This window comes from Rhinolophus sinicus, linkage group LG09 (genome assembly GCF_036562045.2).
Source record: "Rhinolophus sinicus isolate RSC01 linkage group LG09, ASM3656204v1, whole genome shotgun sequence".
NCBI classification, from domain to species: domain Eukaryota; kingdom Metazoa; phylum Chordata; class Mammalia; order Chiroptera; family Rhinolophidae; genus Rhinolophus; species Rhinolophus sinicus.
The window spans coordinates 65382198-65398448 of NC_133758.1; the positions used below are offsets into that span (position 1 = coordinate 65382198).

General features: G+C 38.9%; 1 protein-coding gene across 4 annotated transcripts in view; it reads left to right on the plus strand.

Annotated features, from left to right (window-relative positions):
* Positions 1–16251, plus strand: part of AMPH (amphiphysin) — a 223882-nt gene that overhangs the window by 96989 nt on the left and 110642 nt on the right. For all 4 annotated transcript variants that reach the window (XM_019710240.2, XM_019710241.2, XM_074340534.1 and 1 more), the window contains exon 2: positions 4531–4611. In XM_019710240.2, coding sequence (XP_019565799.2) covers positions 4531–4611 — 81 coding nt within the window. The remainder of the gene's footprint in view (positions 1–4530; positions 4612–16251) is intronic.

Genomic DNA, 16251 nt, shown 5'->3' on the forward strand with positions numbered 1-16251 from the left:
CCGCAGGGATGCATTCAGAACCCTCCCCTGGTGGCTCTCATGCTGGTAGTGCAGCCTGAGATGACAGCAGCTGCTTTGGCAGCCACATCACTTTAGTGACTCATGTTGACTAAAGTCATTATTTCTATTTAAAGGCAGAAACCATGTAGTCCTAGCATCCATCCTGTTGCATTTTGGTTGAAAGTTGAATACATAAATCTGGTACTTGAACGATTATATTTTTGACCTGAATTTTATCCCTGTAGAATTTTCTCGTTAGAGAAACATATCCAATATTCTCCCCAGCTTTTTGACAATGTTTTTACCACTGATGGAATTACTCAGTAGGGTTAGATAATACCATCTGTAATACATATTTATTGAACATGAAATCCATGCCAGGCATCATAGCTCAGCATTTCTGTGTGTCTCCTTAGTACTTCCACACAGTGCTGTGAAGTATGTACCCTCAGTACCTTCACCTTACACATGATCCACTGTATCGGGTGTAGGTCCCTGAGGGCCACCTCTGAAAAATCTTTCTTCAGGTTGGTGTTAAGTCACTCATCAATAACTTTTGAGAGTCTTCCAACCAGTTACCAACAAGTAAACTTACTTGTACTAGAATCTATTATATAAATCTTTTACATACAGGATATCAGTATGTTAAACCCCTGTTTATTTGTCTTTACAATTTTTCCTGATTACTTTAATTGAGGAATTATGGAAAACACAGAAAATTATAAAGAAACAAATGTTTTATTTTTTTAAATAAAAATTATAAAAGAAATAAAAAGATTCACCCTTGTTTTAATATTTATGTTACTGGATTCCTCCAGCTTTTTTTTGAAATAAGAAATTTGCAGTGAAGAATACTATATCTTTCATATTATTCATATGTAATATTGGCTATGAAATGAAATTGAGTGATACTGAATAATTGGTAACGTGTGTGAATCTGCATACAATTTTATTTTAAAATGCTCTCTTTGCTTGTTAACCACCATATGCCTTTCTCTCTCTAAATGACTTGCTAAGGCCCAGGACCTTAGTGTCTCACCACCCTTCCAACCACTGCTCTTTCTATTACATGCTGCCTCCCTTGATATGTAAAAATGCCAGGAGGGCAATGGGACTTTGTGATTCTCCTTGAGAAATTAGGATTTGATTTAAGAAACTTTAGCGGGACTTAAAGGAGGGAAATAACATGTCCAAAGAGGCATGTTAGAAAAGAGAGTTTGGCAACACTGGGAAAATGAGAAGAGAGATGATGATGGTAGAATCTGGTGGTTCAGCAAGGTAGTGCTTTACTCTCAGGTAAGAGATGAAAAATGCATGGAAAAAAAGAAGTCATATAACTTATTGTAAGGAGAATGATTATGATTTTTGATGGATTGATTGGACATGTGGAAATAATTCAGCACCTGTTTTGGATACCACTTCTTATGACCACATTCAAATTTTGATATCTAGAGAAGTTTGACATTTGTATTTCAGGACCATATTATAGGCATCCATTTTTTGGGTGGCTCAGCCCTTTGGTACCATCTCTGTGAGGAAGGCACGGTGAGGACTGGGGTGGGAGTCCTGGGTTTGAATCTGGGTCCTGCCAAGTTACCTGACCTCTCTCAGTCGCAGCTCATTCTTCTGTAAAATAGGGATGAACGAGCTACTGTGACATCGGCTGAAAGAACAGGCACAAGTCCTAGTGTAGCGCGTGGCGTGGAGAAGGTTCTCAGCACAGGCTGGCTCCCTTTCTGCCTCTGTCCCAGGCCGTCCCGTCTCTCCTCTGTGGCTGTGCCATTAGGCAGTTGGCAGCAAGATGTGGATGTGCTATAACTTTGGGAGTTTGGGTCCTTTATTAATTTTCTTAGAAGAGAAAGTGTGGGCTTATGGTGTCATCCAATTGTAATTCTTTTATCTCGCTTTACACCCAAGATCAGTTTTCATTGTTGTTGCTATTTTAGTTATACTATACAGTTGCTAGAAATACCAAAAGAAAGGAATCATGATTTGAAATTTAAATAACAGACTTTCAGCAAGAGGTCTGCAAAAGACTTCCACTGTTGTAGATGTGCTGCCTATGAGCTATGCCTTTCTTAGGGTGTGGTAGCCTGGAGGAATATTGAATGAGAATATGACAGTAATAGTTTGATGTATAAATCCTATTTGCTTCCCATGAGACGGAAAAGACGATAAAGGGATGGTGACAGAGGTATCAGATCTCAGAGTGGGGATTTTCCTGAGGGTCTCCAATAAGCCACTTACCAACTGTGATCCAAAATAAGTATCAGATAGGAGTGTTGGGTAAAATGAAGAGGTAACTTGGAGATCACTTTCTGCAGTTTCAGGCACATGCTGGTTCCTCATTACATGTTTGTCTCTGTTTCTTCCCCCCACTCTCTGAGACAAGTGTTCCTTTTCAGTAGCATACAGAGATGTAGAACTGAGCATTAGACTTGCAGCTGCTCATGAGAGTTCGAGAGCCTTCCCTGACCCTTGTGAACTGCTCTCATCAGAAGGGGTGCTGCTGGTTCAGTGACTTACCTGATCTAGAGGAACTAAACATTTATGAATTAGTAGACTTTAAGAATTTTTTAAAAATCCATGTGGTAAATACTAGATGTCTTTCCCCTGATACTTTAGTTTTTATTTGTTTGTTTGTTTGTTTATTTGTTTTTGTTGTGGGAGGTCATTTGAGAGACCTAGCTTTAAAAAAAATAAAGAAAAAAAAAGAAAGAAAGAAATGAAACAAAATTCTTGTTTCTTAAAGTTATTATACTTAGAATAAAAATATGGGAGTAGATGGGGGAAGACCTTGTAATAAGGCCAAGAATCCCTATGTCATTGAATTTTACTTCTCTTGTAAGTGGACTGTGTAATTTTGCTTTGCCCTATCTTTCTTACAATAGTAATAAAAACAATAGTCATGATATCGTGCATTTGCACAACCCTTCTCAGTAGACCTTGTTGTTAAAGTATCATTCTTCAAAAGGTAAAGACAAGATTTTCATATAAACATGAAATAAACATGTGTCATAGATTTTATTCAACTCATTAATGAGGCATCCACTGAGGTGTTAAAACTGATGCAAAGTGTATTTGAGGAGCTGGGTATATATGGACTATGTAACAAAGGGATTTTACAATAAGATTGGTGAGTTAGATCCAAACTGATTAATGTCCTACATGTCATAAACAATAATCTTTGGGGTTAACTTGACTATTGGACAGAAATGATTTGCATTTCTTCCAGACAAAATCTTCTCATTAACCTCTGCCCCTATAGGGCTGTAAGTAACCCAGACAACAGGAAGCCACTCAGAAGTGTAAGTCCAGCACTGCAGTAAAGGGCACACAGGGATCTTTTGTCTCTTCCCAAGTTTTAGGTGATTTTTCTCACTCTGTCTTCGCATTGAAAGCATCATTGAAACTTATTAATTTGTACAAGGTTCTATTTTTGATTTTAGGAAACAAATTAGCATAACCTGATATAAAACCTAGCCATAAAAAGTGCTTTGTTTGTTTGTTTTTGCAGTGGGAGGTCATTAATGCCCGAATGTTTATGTTTCATAAAAACATATTTGGCAGTGCTATGGGGTGTGTGTATTCTGAGCTGGCAATGCTTGTGAAGTTTTGACATTTTTGAATGAGTTATTATTTTAGATATTAGGTGTGGGAATATGAATAAGGAACCCAGTTGTGGCTCTCAGCACCCTTCTGTTCCGTCCTGGGGTAACCTTCTGCTGTATCTCTGAGAACTACTTCTCCTGTACATCCCTGTGCTCTGGGCAAACAATGCGTAATGATTTCTCCGGGGGTCTCTGCTGAGGCTACTTCTGTGGCTGGCATGTAGTCCGACACATTCCTGTCTGCTGGAGCTTCCAGCACAATATGAGTGAGCTCCGCAGAGCATTCCCTGAACTTAGCTCTAATACATATTACGATTTACAACACTTTGCAATCCCCTCATGTTGCTTATTACACACTGTCTTTGGTTTGTTATTTTTGAGCCTGCCTTGTCTACTCCGCTAGAGTATAAATTTCTGAAGATTAAGTGCTAGGGCTTTGTTTTATTCGTCTTTGTGTGTTTGGATGACCAGTGCTTAGGTCGGGGCCTTGTGTAGCCCAGTGCCCCAAAGAGTGTTTATTCCATTGACAGGAATATTGGAAGATGGTGGGGAATAACTTTCCATATGCCTGACTCCAGTAATTCTAATACTATCTCTATGAAATGATTTCTCCAGGGGTCAAATAACCTTGGTTCACTGTTTAACATACTTTAGTCAAATAACCTTGGTTCACTGTTTAACAAAAAATTGAGTACCTATTAAGCATCATGCACTGTGCCAGATGCATGGGACAAAAAGACAAGGCATAGCTTTTGTCTTTAAGTCATGAGTGGCCTACTAGAGAAAACAGATATGTCAATAAATAAATGCAAGCTACCATGACACTTGCTCAAAGTCACACAAGCTGTGAGTGGTGGAACTGTAATTATCATTTGAAACCATTATGAAATCAAACCATTTTGTTTTCTTTGCAAATTAGGTCCTTCAGAAGCTTGGGAAAGCTGATGAGACAAAAGACGAACAGTTTGAAGAATATGTCCAGAACTTCAAACGGCAGGAGGTAAAGTGCATTTACGTCGTTTCTAGAGTGGGAAGTGGGTTGGCTCTGTTCTAGCATATAACTAAAATGCTATAAGACTGGGGTTGGCGTTAACCTGAGGGAATGTAACACTTGCTAGTTTCGTGGACTTTCCCGTGGAGGGCCAAGGAAGCGAGGCAGTGGCACTGCAGGAAGAAGGCTTCAGTTCTAGAATCTCAGGAGATCAAGACTTCGCTCTCTGGAGCTTTTTGATGCAGATTACTGATTACAGGAAAGATGATGTTTTTGGTGATTCATATCCCACTGAGTATTAGTAGTAGTTTGATACTTTTGGCAAAATTACTTTGATTGCTGCCTGCTTCAAAATCGTGCATTCTCAGTGGGGGTTATATCTCCCCCAGGAAGGTGAGAATTGGTTCTTGGTGAGTGAAAAAATCTGTACTCTTTATCATGTAAACAGATATATGGTAAATCTATGGTATTAAAATTTCATGGCGGGGGCGATAATTAGAAAAAATATATCTAAAAAGGCTCCTCAAGGGAGGCAATAATGAAAAAAAAGGTTGAGAAACATGATTTGTGATATTTGTTCCTTTAGTGGTCTGCTACGTGTTTAACAGACAATTGAATAAAGAAAACAATTTTTAAAATTATTTGTTTATATCTAAGGCTTGGATAATTGGCTATCATATCACTGTTTAGAGAGCATGCATGAGTGTCAGGGAGAGAGAAGGTACAAGCACGGCTCTCTGAGGTTAGAAGCTTCAAATCTGGAGGTCATTCTGGAAGTGGGGTGGGAAGAAGCCTGGGCCAGCAGACTCTGGAACATAGGGTTTGGACACGGGGACAATGTAAGGACATGGATTTATTTTCCCTGCTTTCATTGGAGCTACCAGAGGATATTGTGTCTCCAGGGATGTGTATGTAAGAAAAGAGACAGGGGTCTTGGAGAAGAAAACAGTGATAGAAATAAAAATAGATCTTGTCCAAATAACTGAGTATTACAGAGAGCTTTGGGTTTATGAAGGTAGAAAAGGGAATTCCTAGAGAAATGTTGGATGTAGACCCACAAACTCAGGGGTCTCCTAGTCTCCCCCAGGATAACAGATTTTCCGCGTCTCCCTATGTTCTCACTCGGTGAGTTCTCGTACGTTCTTGTGCATTAGGATAACACTCATACAGGTCACTGTCTTGGATTGCAGCAACTTCCCCCCGAAAAAACTTGTGAAGCTGTGCCTTGGTCATTTGCAGGGCATTTCCAACTGTTTGCTTTAAGGGGTTGGATTTAGATAGAAGTGACTCATGTTTACAGTTTTCACTACTTGAAGATTTACACTCTGTCCTTTGAAAACTAGTCTTCCTGCCTGGTGTGTCCCTGTGGAGCTAATTAGTTCTTTGCTCTTGGATTTTTTCTCTATCACTTTTATGGCATTATGATGTTAGCACCCTGGAAGGCTAACCTTGGGAAACACTGAGTTCAGGAATGCATTCATAACTAGGAGTACTTTGCATTTTGCAATTGCAGTGAATTTTTATTGCTCTTGTTTGGACTTTGTTGACTGAACCAGGTGAAGTTTGTTTTTTTGTCTCAGGTAGTAGAAAAAAAGTGCAGTTGATTAAATCACCAATTTCATTGGTTAAATGATCTGTGCCACTAGGACCTGCAGCATGAGGTGACTTTATAATGCTGCATATATTTCTGTCACTACATTGTAAATGTATAAAATGTATAAAATGAAAATATATATGATTTATACATTTTCAAATAGTATGTTATCATTTTTGAAGACCGACATCTTAGTTCTCTCAAGAATATTAGCAGATTTCAAGATGTTGGTGAAACTTCAAAATTTGAGGAAATAAAGTGAAACAAATGGAATGGAAATGTAGAAATAGAATTTCTCAGCGAGTCTTCTGACCCCTTTGGTTTTCTTTGAAAATATTTTTGCATGTTGCATTTGCACATACTCATTTTGATATATTTTTGTTTGTTTTCATCAGAAAGAGTAAATTTTATAGTCATTTTAGTGCACTGAGGAGGGATGGTAACTTAACTCTGTATATTGGAGGGAGAGAAGGAGAAAAGGAAGGTGGTGGGAGGAGATAAGGAGAAAGTTCTTAATTTTCTATAGAAACATATTAAAGGTTGGAAAGAAGAGCTGAACTGAATTTGTTAATAGTCTGTAAAGGGAAAAATACGTCCCTGGAACCCTCAGTATGTATTGGTGACCAATTCACATGTGTTGTATATGCTGAAAAAGGTGTGGTGCTTGTGTAGAAATATGAACCTAGGAAGGATGACCTACCAAGATGGAGTGACCTTTACAAGGCCTATGATTTAAGCATTAATGTAATTATCAATCATTTCTCTAAAGGCAGAGGCATTGTCCAAAGACAACACATATTAAAGACATTATCTAACCTAGGAAATCTAGATTCCATGTTTTTTCTATGAGTATATGTTTTTCACATCCCCAAAGATACTATTTACAGTATAAAATGAACTACATTTGGATTTGTGCATTATATTATAGTCATCTGATCACACTCAATTTTACTTAATAAAAAATAGAGCATTCTAGAGTGTTCTAGAAAGTATTCAAGCATTTTGGGCCCTGATGATCTTGCTTTTAAATTCCTTTTAATAAAATCATAAAGGTCCTCATAATTATTGATATATTCCCTACTTGTTCATGGCATCAAAGGTGGCAGAGGGCCTGTTTGAACTGTAGCTTGAGGCTTAGCTTATGTTTTATTCCAAACCCCATTTTTTTTTTTTTTTTATCCCAAACCTCTTTTCCTGAAAGGTGGCCTGTGTTAGACTGAAAGCGTGGTTGAAAGGGCTGTACATACTCTCTCTGTTGTCCATTGGGCTCCCCATTGCTGTAGTTTTTGTGGTCCAGCTTTCACAAACTTCTCAGTTAGGACAAGAAGAGTGAACTCCTCTTTCCGAAACTCAGAATTTCCATGATGAATAGTGCCAAGGAGAGCAAAGATTCTAGAAATCCAAAGGAATAACAAAACCCGACTGCAGCATTTCCTCCCCAGAGAGTTTTCTTCTTTCTTTCTATTTTTTCCTGTCTCAGCAGAGCTGCTAACAAGTAGCGGAGTGTGTGAACACTGGCCTCTTTCAGTTCACCTGGTTGCCTGCTGACAGATCCATTAATGAGCAGAGAGAAGGTCCCAAAGTGGGTCCCAACAGATGGGCTCAGGCTTCCCACCCTCTTTCCTGCTAATAAACTTCCCCACTAAGATGTCATGTCTGTGGTAACAAGTGTGCTGATTAAAACAACAAAATAGCTCGGGCTGGTTGTGGCCAGATAACTATTTGATCATTTCCAGTGAGTACAGATGTGTGCACCTTACTGGCGGTATGATCTGAGGACGATGCTTCAAATAAAGGAAAAGGGTGTCTCATTTCTGATGTCTGCGAGCTTCTCATTCTCTCTTTTGAAGGGTAGTTCTGCTGCTTTTCTCCGTGCCTTTCGCAGAGCTATGGGCTAACTTTGGTTCTGTACAAATGAAGAAGAAAAGAAATATTGGGACCGTGAAACTCTCCAGTGGTGAGAATTCAGGGCCAGTGGTTCCAATTATTAGGATAACCCGGTGACTGGGGGCTGGAGTCATGTCTTCTCCTTACCGATCTCTCCTTGGCACAGAGATCCTGTCGGGTCGCATTCATCTTTTAGTCTCCACAGGATCCAAGGCTTTGCACATAAGCGTAAAAATATGTTAAACTTGAAGCTGAACTCGTGGCAGAAATGATCATGTTGAACACATTCCTAGAACGTGTTTTTTTTCTGGTTTGTTTCTGGGATGTTGAATATTGTATGACATCTTGTAAGCAGTTTGAGGACTTTTTGGTACATATGTATGTAAATAGTTAAAAATAAAATTTATAGATGTTTTAAAAAAGAATGTAAATATAAAATATAGCCCCACATTGTGTTGTGTGGATAAAATTTTCACTTAGGCAAATCACATTTACATTCTGAAAAATTTTACAATTTGCTTGAGCAGCTAGGCCTAGCAGGTACCCTAGAGCTTGTCTGTAAATCACAGATAACCCTGATGTGAATATGATAGTATATCCACCTTTCATTGTATGAACAGTGACCTTCCTCTGAAATAGCCACTGCCTTGATTAAATGTGAGCCCATGGGTCTGTCTGGGGTAATGATCCAATTCTAAATGCCAGCGTCCTAGCCCAGAGTGTGGAGAGCCTGTCAACCCACAGAGCCTCCTGTCAGGTCATCACACCTTCTGGATTCTGAGTAAGAACCTCAGGTGGTGAGTTTGGGATTATGTGTGATGTGCATACCTCACATCTATCTTATCTTTAGCAGGCATGATTTTAGAGGCAGTGGCAGAGTTCCCTTCTTCCCACAGTTGTTGACCCTGGAAACTGATGCCCTGGGAAAATACACATGTCCCTGGAAGAGATAATATATGTGCTGCTCACACCTTAATGAGTTAAGGCTCTTCCTAGATTAGAAATCTAGACATAGGGTCCTGAGAAAAGATGAGGAGTACTTACGTACCTAGGGGTCAGATAAGTATAGTAAAGAGAAGCCCTTAAAAATCAAAAGATCTTTCAAAGCAGCTGAATTAGCTGAGCCTTTCCTCTTTCCATATTTATACTTTCTTTGAGAGTGAGAAGTTTGACTTTCATCATTTTCAATAATGTATTTATTTGTGCAGTCCCCTTTATGCAACCTGTCTTCTGACCACATGGGCCATCTCCTCATCTCCTATGTTGCACTGGTCAGGAGTGGTCTCTGCCCTCTGGCTGTGGGCTGATTCCCATCAGCCTGTGCTTCCCCCCACTCCAGGTCCACTGGCCAAGACTCACTACCCACTCGGAGTACCAGCTGGGGGTTCCCCCTTGCCTAATTATTGCCTGCTAAGAGTTGCCCCTGCCCTGGCTTCTGGCACCATGACTTCTGAGAGTTTCCCCCGCCTTCCCTCACTAACTCTGGCTGTGCATATGTGGGAATAACTGAATTATTGAATGTTGGTACTTAATGCAATTTTATAATAAGGGTCTATTGTTATAAAAAATCCATGTGTATGGGACAAAGTTGACCCATTGCTATATATATAAGTATACAAATGATAAGCATTATCAGTGTCCTAAGAGAGTTAGCATTTATATAGTCTGGTAACTTATTGGGCACTCTGCTTTTTGGAATGTAATAGGATGGCAGTTATAAATTTAACTGCATGGTTTATTTGCATTTACCCTTCAATAATTAAAATGTGGTCCCCCCATCTTATCAGGAATTTCATACGAGAGGTGTTGTAGAACTGGCTCTAATTACCTGTGTTCCGTTGTGGCCACAGAAGAATTCTCAATAGTAGGATGAGGGCTCACTCATGCCAGGGTAGCTCTGGTATACATTATAGGTTTATTATTTATGGAGCATATTCCTATGTGATCTGTTTTTAATACTTTTATCTAAGATAGACATTATTCCAGGTCACACATTTGAGAAGAGAAATCATTTGCAAAGGGAAGGTAGCAAAATAAAATATCTAAATTGTGATAAGACAGGTATAGCAGGTCTTTTTAAAATCACCGTGGTGATTGAAATTCAGTGTCATGACATTCATGCCATTCATTAACAGTATGTTATTAAGTGTGGGACTAGTGTCTGATTGCCTTCACATTCAGTTTATTTATTGCCCATTGGTAGATCTGTTAGCAAGATTCATGCTTTAAATTAGATCAGGCTTATCTTTGCGTTCTTTATATAATGGAGAAGGCTGTTAAATGGAGGGTGTTAACCTAAAAAAAGGCCTTTCAAAGTGAGAGGCACCAAGCATTTATTGAGATCAATAAGAATAGCTATTTTAGAAGTGTTGATTCAGACAGAAACCCAAATGGTGTCCCCGTTAGGAGACAAAGACAATGGGCATTTATGACAAAGGGAAGGGGAACAATTACATCAATGGAAGGCATTTCTAAGGGTGCAGATAACATAACACAGTGGTGTTAATTCTAAGCAGTGTTTTTAATTTTCAGTCCAGTGTCATAATAACTGCTTTCCTATTGTTTTGCAAACAGCTCTTTTCCAAGACACAAGGTTGCCTAGGCCCAGCCAAAGGTTATTTTGCCCTGTTTTAGCATTGCAAAGGTTTGAGACATAAGATATGCACAGCAGTTCCTCTGGCATGGCAGCCCCGGCTCTATTTTAAAATGGCTCCATTAATATTATTGTCTACAAGGGAGAGGAAAGTGTTTTGATGATGGATGAAGACCCACCAAGGTCTTAAGTGGACATGGCAGATGAGGAGGACATAATTCTGGTGACATTTCAATGAAGAGTGTGAAAGGGAAACTCCTACTGAAAGTCATGCCTCAAATGAAACCTCACCAATAAGAACTAATAGTCTATAGATTAAGAAAGGAACATAGAAATGAGGCAGGCGGTAACTCTTCCTTTAATGAAGCATAACAAGTAAGACATGATGCGTGGAGGGGTGTGATACACTCAATCTGCACTTAGCCAAAAACCTCTCTACCCATAACCTTTGTCATCTTAAAAAAATAGATCTGACTCCACACATACATTTTAACACAGAAATACCTCTGACCTTTTGTCTGGAGTAGTTTCCCTAAATTACCTTCTTAACAATATGTATTTGATGACTTGGAAAGTTTTTGGCTGGTTTTTGTCTCTTTTCAGTCCCTTGCTCTTTAGGACAGAAATTATTTGTAGCTCCAAATTGTTTTTGGTTCACATTCAGAGCATTAAACCTTTCTTCAGCTGTCCCCTGATGTGATCACACTGGCCCTTATGGTATTTGGCCTGTAGTTGTGAAGTGGCTTTTTACTTTAGGTATCGCATTAAGGAGGCTGATCCGCATCAGGGTGCTCTGGTGTAATTAGGCAGAAAGGCACTTGGTGGGTGACTAGTTGGTGATCTCTGTGTGATGGTGTCGTTAAGGAATCACTTGCTCCAAGCCTTTCTTCTACTTCTGCCATCACAAATGCTTCCTTATGATTGGGCTGCCTGGCCTGACTGACATCATTTGTTCAAGCCCTTGAATGTCTTTCCTTAATGCCAACCTACAAGGTATTTCCTACTGTTGTCTGTGCAGTACCCTCAGCCAGGATCTCTTTCTCTGTATACCCTAGTAGTACATTATTCGTGTTTATTCACTAGTTCTTGTCTCAGTTTTCTGATATGACAGTTATTTAGATGTGTATAAATGTCCTCATTAGACTGTAGAATGTTTAAAGAAGACATCCTGTCTTAGTAAGTTAATAAAAACCTTCCATGCCTTCTGGCACCTTCTGATGCTTACGTTGTAAGTATATTCCTCCTTGTCACACACACTCAGTATTCACCCTTTGTCTTGGATATTACGTCCTCATTCATTCACCATCAAAGCCCCTCTTCATTGTCATTTATTTATCTCTTTCCTCAGAAATTTTGGCAGCAAAATAGTCCTTGGAGAATGGGATATGGCCTGCACTTGATTCTACCATGGGTTATAGAGACTAGAGCAAGGCTCAGGCCCCTGCCTGGATTACAACCTCTCCTAGCTCCCTGCTACTTCATATCTGTCTGCTGGCACTTACAGCATTTACAATCTTCTAAGAGCTTTACATATTCTTACTGACTTCATATAATAACTAATTTTAATTGTTCAGAAGAATGTTGTTCAGTCATTGAATCCTAATTATATTCACCAATTTGCAGATTTTTAAAAAAGGATTGTGTTTTGAAGCAAGTTCACTGATCTCTGATAGGATAATATTTTTACCACAGAGCATTAATATACGTAATTGATAACAGCAATAGCTAATTGCTTCTGAGAAACTTCTGAGAGAATGGTGAATCTTGCTGTCTGAATTTATGCTGGATTTCCATTAAAGTTTAAACTTAATCATACAATATTCTATGGGAGAATGTGTATATGTCTGCATCTCTGGCAATAAAGTTTACCTAGAGCAGGGGTGTCCAAACTGCGGCCCACGGGCCAACTGTGGCCCGCAATCCATTTTTTATTGGCCCGCAGCAAATTCCAAAAATATACTTAGTTTACTTAAATAAACCAGGTGAGGCAATACGTACTTCACCTCGAGTGAGTGGCCCGGCTGTTTGTGTATTTTACCACATATGGCCCTTGGTGAAAAATGTTGAAAAAAGTTTGGATACTCCTGACCTAGAAGATACTCCTTGTTCTAGCTAGCTATAAATTTCTGTGAAGATTCTGTAATATTGAAAACCATCTTAGTGTGCAGATATTTTCCAACATTTGAAATGTTTTATTACCAACTTTCAAGGACATTTTTTAGGTTATTTGATAGATGATACTACGTTTAGAGCAATGATATATAACTATTTAGATATCCATTTGCTTTGCATTTATTGAGTGTCTTCTGCATGACAGGAATGGAACTAGGTTTTTTTAAACTTCAGTGGAGCAGACAGACAAAGGTTACTGCCACTGTGGATCATGCATTCCAAAACAGGGGACAGACAGTAAAGAAAACACAGTAAATAAGCAGGTTATATTGTATGCCAGAAAATAATGAGAGCTGTGGGGGGGGGGGGAATCAAATAAGTAGAGAATAAATAGAGCAAGGTGAAGAGTATCAGGAGGCTTGGAAACAGCAAGTTTCAAGTTTTTCTTCAAAAGGGATCAAATAAATAAGACTTGTAGCTGGGGGAGGGAGTGGTGTCTTAAGATTGCAAAAATATATGTATACTAATGGAACTCATTTAGTAGGAAGGAAAATGCTATGGATCACCAGAGAAAGGAGAGAACAGCTGACTTGAGTCCTTGAGTAGGCAGGAGAAGATGGGCTCCAGCACACAGCGGGGGCGCTGGCTTGAGCTGGGAGCAAGACACTTTCCTGAAGGTAACAGTTTAAAGGCCAAGTGTAACTTTCCTGGGGCTAAGTCATTTCTTGGATGACTCAGCACATAACTAACGAGTGTCTACCAAGCATAAGGCATTGGAAACAAAATGATGAATAATTCATAGTTCCTGTCCTTTTCAAGCTTGTGGTCTTGTGTGCAAAACTTTTGTCATTTTGAAGCAATAAAAATAGTAAAACAAAAAAGATACAGAATCTTGAGATGATGTTACTGTACTTCCATCACTATGATGCATTTTGATATCCTAGTTTCACCACGGAGCATTAGCGCATGTGTATATTCTCACCCCAAATGGTGTTCTTAGAAAAAATGATTTCAACACCTTCCCACAATCCCATTTCCAGCTAGACTCCTCAGGCTCAATGGGTGTCTACTTGTTGTTACTGCAAAGGCACTCGCTCTGTAGAGCTGCTCAAATAGCTTACTAAATGCTCATGAAATGGTTATATGATTGACTTTTAGATTGTTAGTTTTACTGATTTATATTTAGTTATGTTCACTGTATGGCAAAAAAAACAAGGGATTATAATTTGGCCACTAAGCCCCTAGTTAAAACTGTCAATCTCCTTTGTAATATTATTCTTATGGAAAATGTGTGTTTTATGTGCAGAGTCTTGATTTAGAGTTCGTTTTTGGTAAGTTGAACCCATCATGATTGTCAATGCAATTGACTTTTATGGGAGAGGGATAGTGGAAACCAGTAGCTGTTAAAAAAATGTATTGGCCCTTGTGCTTCAAATTTCTCTGCATTTCTTTATAGTTCTATTTAAATATTTCATTTATGACACATATCCGTTTGCTCACTGGCAAAAGAGGGGTTTTGCTGTCCATGGTGCCAGATGGGGGAAAGACACCAAAAATTTCATTGGAGAACCTGTCCATCTTTTATCCTCTTTACTCTTACTTGTTTCATTCTATCTACAAGAATATTTCTTTAGTTATGGCCTATGTAAATAAAAAGCTTTAGTTGAAACCTAAATAAAATTTGACACAAATTACAGATGTTCCAGGTATCACTATGCCACTTCTTATGGAGCCATTTAAAAAATCACTTCAAGTGAAAGCTCTTTATGTTACTGCTCTGAAGGTTTCCTTTCATCTATCCTATTCAGTTACCTATCTTTAATTTATTTTACTTTATTTCATTAACTAACCATGCCAACTGGGAAAGATTTAGCATCTCATCCCTCAGCATTCATTTAGAGACCTATTCCATCTATCTTCCACTTCCCCTTGTGAAGTGCATTGATTATCTAGTTTGGATGCTCGTCTTTAAATGATATCCAGATTGTCCTGTTCTGGTACTGAGATGCAGAGAGTTAGGCATGTCTCTCATCCAAGCCCAGGGACACTGTTGGAAATGGTGTGGACATCTGCATAGATGAGCTGCGGTTGGTTCTCAGGTTTGCGTCTGTATGTTGGCTCCCTTTGCACGTGATTCTCTCTCACAAGTCACCCTGTAGGCCCCAGAGCTGATTCTGCATTGGGGTAGCGATCGAAGTGATGAAGTGTTATTAGGAATGTCTTATGGTAACTGGCTGAAACCTGGAGCCAGACATATTTTTAAGGGTCTTTTTGCCCATCTCATACTAGAGCTACATACTGGAGTGTCTGTCAATACAATACGTGTCCACTAAACGATCGACACAGTTAAAAATTAGAGTAGGTGTTCCCAAATAACCATTAGAACCACCTGAAGGCCTTTAAAAAATACTGATTGCTGGATCCCACTGCAAACTTCTGAATCAGGACACACATTTGATTTGTGTCTCTAAAGAGTCAAGTGAATGCAAGCCTGAGATTACACTGATATACTAAATATGATGGTTTCCTTAATGGCACATCTATTTGAATATGTTTTTAAACCTGGATAATAAGAATCTTCTAAGGAGCTTTAATAATTTACAAATTTCTACATAGGTACTAAACTTATGGACCTTGGGTTCAAAGAGCATTTTATGAATTTGACTCCAAAGGCAATGGAAGTAAAAGCTAAAATAAACGAATGGGACTATATGAAACTTAAAAGCTTCTGCACAGCAAAAGAAACCATCGACAAAATAAAGAGGCCACCAACTGAATGGGAGAAGATTTTTGCAAACAGTGCCTCCGATAAGGGGCTAATATCCAGAATATACAAGGAACTCATGCAACTCAACAACAAAAAAACAAACAACCCAATTGAAAAATGGGCAGAGGACTTGAAGAGACATTTCTCCAAAGAAGGCATACAAATGACAAATAGACATATGAAAAAATGCTCAACATCACGAATCATCAGAGAAATGCAAATCAAAACCGCAATGAGATATCACCTCACCCCAGTCAGAATGGCTATCATCAACAAGACAAATAGTAACAAGTGTTGGAGAGGCTGTGGAGAAGAAGGAACCCTCATACACTGTTGGTGGGAATGCAGACTGGTGCAGCCGTTATGGAAGGCAGTGTGGAGGTTCCTCAAAAAATTATGAATAGAATTGCCATATGACCCAGCAATCCCTCTCCTGGATATCTACCCCAAAAATCTGAAAACATTTATACATAAAGACACCTGTGCTCCAATGTTCATTGCAGCTCTGTTTACGGTGGCCAAGACATGGAAACAACCAAAATGTCCTTCGATAGATGAATGGATAAAGAAGTTGTGGTATATATACACAATGGAATACTATTTGGCGGTAAGAAAAGATGATATAGGAACGTTTGTGACAACATGGATGGATCTTGAGAGTGTAATGCTGAGCAAAATAAGTCAGACAGAAAAAGC